Source organism: Arachis ipaensis, chromosome B6 (genome assembly GCF_059453495.1).
Source record: "Arachis ipaensis isolate K30076 ecotype BB chromosome B6, ASM5945349v1, whole genome shotgun sequence".
Lineage (NCBI taxonomy): Eukaryota > Viridiplantae > Streptophyta > Magnoliopsida > Fabales > Fabaceae > Arachis > Arachis ipaensis.
The window spans coordinates 63,920,642-63,929,102 of NC_142441.1; the positions used below are offsets into that span (position 1 = coordinate 63,920,642).

The 8,461-nt window shown below is 38.8% G+C and overlaps 1 protein-coding gene across 1 annotated transcript; it reads left to right on the plus strand.

The window, feature by feature from the left end:
* The first annotated feature begins 7,679 nt into the window (after window positions 1-7,679).
* LOC107646905 (uncharacterized) lies at window positions 7,680-8,048 on the plus strand. The gene has a single exon (XM_016351047.1). The coding sequence runs from the start codon at window positions 7,680-7,682 to the stop codon at window positions 8,046-8,048; it is 369 nt and encodes a 122-aa protein (XP_016206533.1).
* Window positions 8,049-8,461: the final 413 nt, after the last annotated feature.

The following is an 8,461-nucleotide window of genomic DNA, read 5'->3' on the forward strand; positions in this document are numbered from 1 at the left end:
TGCATAAAACTCCCGTATCATAGTTGCACTTATGTCTGTAAGGGGCTCACATAGGAGTTTCCATCTTCTCTGTTCGATTATCCTTCTTATGATGGGTATTCTCCTTCTTTTAATCTGAAACCAATTTCTATGATGACTTCTTTTGCTTCATCAACCAATGATATCGTGACTTATGGAATTGAGACTTAAATCTCTTGTCATCATAGGTGGGTGGCTCAGTTTCAACTGGTTGCTTTCCTTTTTTTCTTCTGGAGCTTGATGGGGCAATTTGAATGGGGGTGCAATGAGGTGTGAGAAGAAGATTTCGGATATAGCACAGCTTAGGATGAAGAAGAATGGAAGTGGGCACAATGTGATGTTCTTGATTGGAAGATATTGCATGAAAAGATTATATTAACAAGGCAAAGATGTGTAAGCTCAGGAAACATTACTAGCCAATTTATAGCAAGGATATGACTTATTAAGGCAAGCTAAAGACAATGGTGGTTCGGTCACCTTCAAATGAAGGGTGAAGATTGATGAAGAATTGATGAAGGTGTTGCTGAGAGAGTGGGAATGAACGGTGTGCATGTAGAGATGGATGAGGACAAAGATCACCTCTTCATTGGTCATAGGGCTCGGTCTCCAAGGTATTGATTCTTGCAGATTTGTGCCTCCCAACCATGCACATGTGACCTACATTTTCCGTGGGACAACCGTAAATGGCATGGTATTGTCCTTTCTTCAGTTTTCTTCATACATATCCATTTAAATCTAAACAACACTAAGCAACAAAATCTGATTCTTGAGAAGTGGCGGTCAGCAAGAAAAGTAGAGAAAAATAAAAATAGAAATTGCTATATGTTCCTTATTTATGAATAACTAACTATGCCCCTTTGAAGTTGAACAAAATATTGGTGAACACCAAACTTGTTTTGTGCCAAGTGATTCATATGAAACCCAATTAATTTTGTGTCATGGTTAGTATATTCATTACAAGGGACATTTTATTTTCTACCTTTGCAAAATAAATTCACAAGAATGATGCAAGATATGATTTATCATTTCATGAACTTGACTCTTTGAGCAAAAGTGACTTTCTTGAAATTCATAGCATATGTAGAACACCAAACTTAGTGTTTGGCTATATACTCTAATAAAATGAATAAGTATATATCCTAAGATGGGTATATGATCATCATGCTTGAAAATTCATTTTAGAGTGCCTTTAGGCACACCAAACTTAGGAATCAGACATATGCTTTAAAACAGTATATGCAACTATCAAATTTGCCCATGAGAACTCAAATTTATGCTAGAAAAACCATTGGTTATTGAAATTAAAATAACAGCAAGAATTTTAAATCATGGGCTGCCTCCCATGGAGCGCTCTTTTACTATCACTAGCTTGACATTGGTTCTTTGTTAGGGTGGCTGATGATTATGGTGCCTCAGCTTGTCCCCTCTCACTGTGAGTCTTCTTCCTGTACTTTGGTGAACAATCTATATGTGTTCCAGTGAGAGTATTTTGTTGACAGTGTAATAATCATCATTTTGTGAGCATGTCTCCAACTGTTGGTAGATTAGTTTCACTTTGTCCCCCTTTGAAAATCCTTCAGTTGGGATTTTTTTGTTTTTCCACCCTTTTAGAACCTTTTTCTTGCTCTTCTTTCCTTTCTTTGATGGCCCTTCTTTTTTGGCGGCAGGAATTATGTGAGGGGCTTTCTTCCAAATGATCAAATTCTCAACCTCTTCCTACAGTCCCTTCTCAGCCTTTTGTTCTTCTTCACTGTCTGTCTTTTGCTTCAAAGGTGAGTTGATGAGTGCCTCTTTGGGCCTTTACTTCTAGTCCAAATCTTCCTCTTCAACTCTCATGCAGCTTTTCTCTTCAACAGTATGTTGCATTTCCTTAAAGACATTCAGAATGATCTTCTCATCATGTGCTCTCAGAGTCATTTCTCCTTTTTCCACATCAATGATGACCCTGGCTATGGCTAGGAAAGGTCTTCCCAATATGATAGAGTCACCTCCCTCTTCATCTAGATCTAAGATCACAAAATCTGCTGGGAATATGAACTTATCCACCTTGACCAAGAGATTCTCGACCACTCCATTAGGGGTTACCATTGATTTGTCAGCAAGTTGCAAGGTCATCCTTATAGGTTTCACTACTTCTATGGACAACTTTCTCATCATAGATAAGAGCATTAGATTGATACATGATCCTAAATCACACAATGCCTTATCAATGAATATATTGCCAATGGTGCTAGGCAGGAAAAAACTCCCAGGTTCTTTGAGTTTTTGTGGGAGGCCTTTTTGGATTACTGCACTGCACTCTTGGGTTAAGAACACTATTTTCTTTTCAATCCAGCTTCTCTTTTTGTTGATGAGCTATTTGAGGAACTTAGCATATAGAGGCATCTGCTCAAATGCTTCAACAAGTGGGATGTTGATCTCCAGCTTCTTAAAAACTTCTAAAAAATTGGGGAACTGTTGATCCTTTAGCTACTTTTGCAATCTTTGAGGGTATGGCAGAGGAGGAGTGTAAGGCTTCACTTCTTTCCTCTGTTCTTGTGAAGGTTCCTAATAACTTGCTTCCCCTTCTTTGAAGCTTGTGGTTCTTCATCTTTCTTCTTGAGCTCTTCATGGTTCTTTTCTTCAATTGCCACTTTTTTTTCTTACTGCCAATCTTGTCATCCTCCAATGTTCTTCCACTCCTGAGTTGGATTGCTTTGCATTCTTCTTTGGGATTTGGAATGGTATCACTGGGGAAGGTATTGGTTGGTTTCTCTGGCTGTTTAGACAATTGGCCTATTTATCTTTCCAGGTTTCTCAATGAAGCTTCATGGTTTTTATTAGCTAGCTCTTGATGTTTCATCATCTTCTCGATCATCATCTCCAGATTGGAGATTCTTTGGGACTCTTGGGGTGATTGTGGTTGAGTGTGAGATGAAGATGGTTGGTAGAAATTATTTTGGTTAGTTGATGGGTTGTGGGGTGGATAGAAGTTAGAATTGGGGTGAAATTCATTCTGACCAGCACCTTGGTTGTGCATAGAGTTAACTTGCTATGGCTGCTGTTCTTCATAGATTTCTTCATTCTGCCGCCACCCAGCTGGTGGTTGATTTGTAGTGTTCACTGCTACAATTTGAAGACCATTAATCCTCTTGGCCATCATCTCCATTTATTGCTGAATCTATTGATGCATCACTTTGTTTTGTGCCAAAATAGTATCCACACCTTCCAGCTTAAAATAGTATCCTTTGAGCTGGTTGGCATTGCCTTTGATGACCATAGAAGTACTGGTTGTTTGTTACAATGTCTATGAGGTTTTAGGCTTCCTCAGCTGTCTTCATGAGTTATACTAAGCCTCCTGCTGAATAGTCAAGGGCCTCTTGAGCTCTCAGTGTCAATCCTTCATAGAAGTTTTGAAGTCTATCCCATTCACTAAATATCTCTGGGGGACACTTCCTAATTAAGGCTTTGTATCTCTCCCAGGCATCATATAGTGACTCTCCATCCATTTGAGTGAATGTTTGTACCTCTGTCTTCAATCTGATGATCCTTTGAGGTGGATAGAACTTGGCTAGGAATTTGCTCACTAGATCTTCCCAGTTGTTGATGCTCTCCTTGGGGAATGTCTCTAACCATTGAGAAGCCTTGTCTCTCAAGGAAAATGAAAATAACAGCAGCTTATAAATATCAGGATGCACACCATTGGTTTTGACAGTTTCACAAATCCTTAGAAAGATGGATAAGTGCTGGTTTGGATCTTCAAGTGGACCTCCTCCATAGGAGCAATTATTCTGCACCAGAGTAATGAGTTGAGGCATCAATTCAAAGTTGTTTGCATGAACATTGGGAGTGAGTATGCTACTCCCACAGTGCCTTGGATTGGGGAAGGCGTAAGAAGCTAAAACTCTCCTCTTAGGTGGGCCATTGTTGGCCACTTCCTCTGGTGAATTAGGGGGATTTCCTTCCATCTCTTGGTCTTTCTCTTCTGAGTCTTCTTCTCCGATAACTCTCTTCCCTATTGCTTTTCTTCTCAATCTAAAAAATGTTCTCTCTAACTCAGAATCAAAGGAGGTGGACTCACTTCTTTTTCCTCCTGGCATAAAACACATACAAAACCAGAAACCAAAAACAAATCACTCTACTACTAGAGTGAGGTTAAGGTTAGCCTAAACAAAATCTCAAACAGTTAGTATGCTTAATAAAAATAAAGAAAAAATGCTTAATCTAGATTATCACGTACTTAATCAATATCAATCTTTATAAATCCCTGGCAACGGCGCCAAAAACTCGAGGACGGAAAAATGATTCCACACAAACTCACCGACAAGTGTACCAGATCGCATCAAATAGTAATAACGCACAGGAGTGAGGTCGATCCCACAGGGATTGATGGATTGAGCAACTTTAGTATGGTGATGAATTTAGTTAAGAGAATATTTGATTAATTGGGGTGAAATTTGATTAACAGAATTTAAATTACAAGGAAACTAAAGTACAGAATGGAAATTGGCCGAATCTTAAAGTGCAAAAGAAGTAAATTACAGAAACTTAAAGTGCAAGAAATTAAAAGAGCTGAAACTTAAATTGCAGGAAAGATAAATAATTGAAACTTAAAGTGCAAGTAATTTAAATTGCTGAATCTAAATTTCCAGAAAACTTAAATTTCTTGAAGAATAAAAGGATTTGGGTAATGGGAATCAAAACAGAACTGGAAAATGTAAAGTGTAGTAAACTAAAGAACTCTCAGATGACAAAATTTAGAAAATAGATCAATCAGGATTTCAGTATCAAAACAGAAATGAGAACTTGCAGAACAATAACGAAACAGAAAGGAAACTAAAATCTCAATTGCTCTCTTAACAAAACAGAAAAGAAGAAATTGCAGAAGAAATGAAAAACAGGAAGTAAACTATGATCAGATCTCCAACTCATAAAACTATCAAAGGAAAAATAAAAGGAACTCCACGATAAAGGAATTCAGACGAATTCTTCAATCCGAAGTCAAAAGACCCAAAACAGAAAATAAAAGTTGCAGAAGAGAGAAAGCAAACAGAAAAGAAAACTCAGATATGATCTCAATTCTAAAATTCTAAAAGGAAAACTAAAAAAGAGCTCCCTAATGAGATCAAATTCCTATCTATTTATACACTTTCCAATTCTGGCTTCCCATACTTGGAGTGGGCATTTTGGCCTTTTATGAAGTGGATCAGAATGGCAATTTGTTGCAGCTTCCAGGGGAACGTTGCATTCTCAAAGTGAGCGCAGCGTTCATTCACCCACACGTGCGCGTCACCAGCGTGTCCGCGTCCTTTTGCTCTTTTTGCTCATCTACGCGTACGCATCACGTACACGTGCGCGTCACTCTCAACCTCAGTTCTTACATGCTTGCGCGCCATATTCACGCGTACACGTCGTTGATAGTGTTCTCTTATTGAGCGATACGTTTGCTTAATGAACGCTGACCACGCGTGCGCGTTTTTTGTCCAAATGTCAAATTCAGGTTTCAGCGCGTACGCGTGCTTTGTCCCAGGTGCTCCATCGACGCGTGCGCGTCAAGCACACGTGCACGTCATTTACAAAACTTTGCCTTCAAACTTGAATATACCCGAAAACGCTGGCTTACTGAACGTAGCGTTCTCTTCGAAAATTATCCCCAACCACTCCCATGCGTACGCGTGGGTCTTTGAAGATTCTTCCCTGGCGCCTAAGCGTCCCATACGCGTGCGCATCACAAGTGAGCGTGGCGTTCTTCATTTGAATGCAACTTTATTCTGCAGTGCTTCTCCTTCTCTTCATTTTCTCACCTAAAAACAACCAAATAAGCAATCAAAGTCTCACCAAAATCACATGGTTTTTGCATCATTCATAATAATCACTTAATTCATGCGTAAATCTCATGATTTTGTATAAAATAAATGATATTTGATTGAATTAAAATAATCATGAAATTCTACTCTAACCACTTACTTATTGTGCAAGAAAGTGCATAAAATCTAGTGAAACAAATGAAAAATGCTTGTGAAACTAGCCTAAGATGACATGTCATCAGCCACCACAATGGATCTCATCCGAGATCGACCTTCAGTTTCAGGTAACCCTTGGAACACTTCTCTAATTGCCTAAATCACCTCGCCTTGGTATTGAAATGATGCCAAGAGACCAATCTGGTTTTAAATTGGGAGAAATGCCATTTTATGGTGACAGAAGGAATAGTTCTTGGTCATAAGGTCTCTAACCAAGGCATTGAGGTAGACAAAGCTAAGGTGGAATTAATTGAGAAATTACCTCCACTTAGTAATGCCAAGGCAATTAGGAGTTTCTTAGGACATGCTGGATTTTACAGAAGGTTTATCAAAGATTTTTCAAAAATAGCCAAACCTTTGAGTAACTTACTTGTCTCTGATACACTTTTTGTATTTGATCAGAATTGCATGCTTGCTTTTGAAACTTTGAAGAAAAAGCTTTCCTCAACACCTATCATTGCCCCCACCTAACTAGGATCTAGCCTTTGAACTGATGTGTAATGCATCAGATATTGCTATTGGGGCAGTGTTAGGACATAGGAAAGACAACTTAGTGCATGTTATATACTATGCCAGCAAAGTCCTAAATGAAACCCAAAGAAATTACACAACTACTAAAAAGGAACTACTGGCAATAGTGTTTGCATTTGATAAGTTTAGATCATATCTCATTGGGTCTAAAGTGATTATTTTTACTGATCATGCAGTATTGAAATATTTACTTGCCAAGCAAGAATCAAAACCAAGGCTAATAAGATGGATTTTGTTGTTGCAGGAGTTTAACATTGAGATTAAAGACAAGAAAGGAGTGGAAAACAAGGTGGCAGATCACTTGTCAAGGATTCCCTGTGAAGAAGGAAGCACACAAGGCTTGAATATAAATGAATGCTTCCCTGATGAGCAACTGATGTTAGTTCACAAGGCACCATGGTTTGTAGACATTGCAATTTTTAAATCCATTGGGGAAGTGCCTCCAGAATTCAACAAACACCAGAAGAGGAAGCTTACTAATGATGCCAAGTACTTCATCTGGGATGAACCATACCTTTTCAAGAAATTTTCAGATGAAATACTTAGAAGATGCATCTTAGATAAAGAAGGAAGGGAAGTCTTATGGAATTTTCATGGTTCTTGCTATGGGGGACATTTTGGAGTAGAAAGGACTGGTGCCAAAGTACTACAATGTGGATTCTTTTGGCCCACAATTTTCAAGGATGCAAAAGAAATGATACAACACTGCAATGAATGCCAAAGAGTAGGGAACCTACCCAAAAGAAATGAAATACCACAACGATTCATCTTAGAACTTGAATTATTTGATGTATGGGGATTGATTTCATGGGACCATTCCCAACCTCATACTCAAATAAATATATCTTGGTGGCAGTGGATTATGTATCGAAATGGGTAGAAGCCGTTGCAACTCCAACAAATGATAATAAGGTAGTGATGAACTTTCTCAGAAAAAACATCTTTAGCCGATTTGGGGTGCCTAGAGCTCTTATCAGTGATGGAGGAAGCCATTTTTGCAACGGACCATTGGAAAGTCTCCTCCTGAGGTATGGAGTAAAGCACAAAGTTGCCACACCTTACCATCCCCAAACAAGTGGGTAGACAGAGATATCCAATAGAGAGCTAAAAAGGATCTTAGAAAAAACTATGGGAGCTTCAAGAAAAGATTGGTCAAAGAAGTTGGATGATACTCTTTGGGCATATAGAACAGCCTTCAAAACACCAATAGAGATGTCACCATATCAATTGGTGTATGGAAAGGCTTGTCACTTACCATTGGGGCTTGAACAGAAAGCATTCTGGGCTCTCAAGCTACTAAACCTTGACAACAATGCTGCTGGTGAAAGGAGGCTTTTACAGCTACAAGAATTGGAAGAATTTGGATCCCACGCCTATGAAAATGCCAAAATATACAAGAAAAAGGCAAAGGAGAGACATGACCTCAAGTTGGCACCAAGAAGCTTTGAAGAAGGACAGAGTGCTTCTTTACAATTCCAAGCTGAAGTTATTTCCTAGAAAGCTAAAGTCAAGGTAGTCAGGACCGTTTTTGGTCACCAAGGTCTCACCTTATGGACACATAAAAATCATGGAAGAGAAGTCAAAGCAGACCTTCACGGTGAATGGACAAAGGCTCAAATACTACCTAGGAAATATAGGAGGAGGCCCCAAGATGAAGTATAAGCTCAACTAATGGAGAGAACGTCAAGCTAGTGATGTTAAAAGAGCGCTTGTTGGGAGGCAACCCAACCAAAGGTAATTTTCCTTTCATAGCTAGTCAATAAAAGAGTCAAGAAGACTTCTCTGCATTGCAAGGAGCTAAGTTTGGTGTTGCACACCAAAGAAATTCAGAGATGAATGTTCAATTCTAAGTTTGGTGTTTCACCATAGACTTCCTTAAAAAGCACATTGCATTTTTCATCATAACTAGT

What these genes read in the sequence shown, in the direction of transcription:
- LOC107646905 (XM_016351047.1), top strand. Translation starts at nt 7,680, where the DNA reads ATGGGAGCTTCAAGAAAAGATTGGTCAAAGAAGTTGGATGATACTCTT.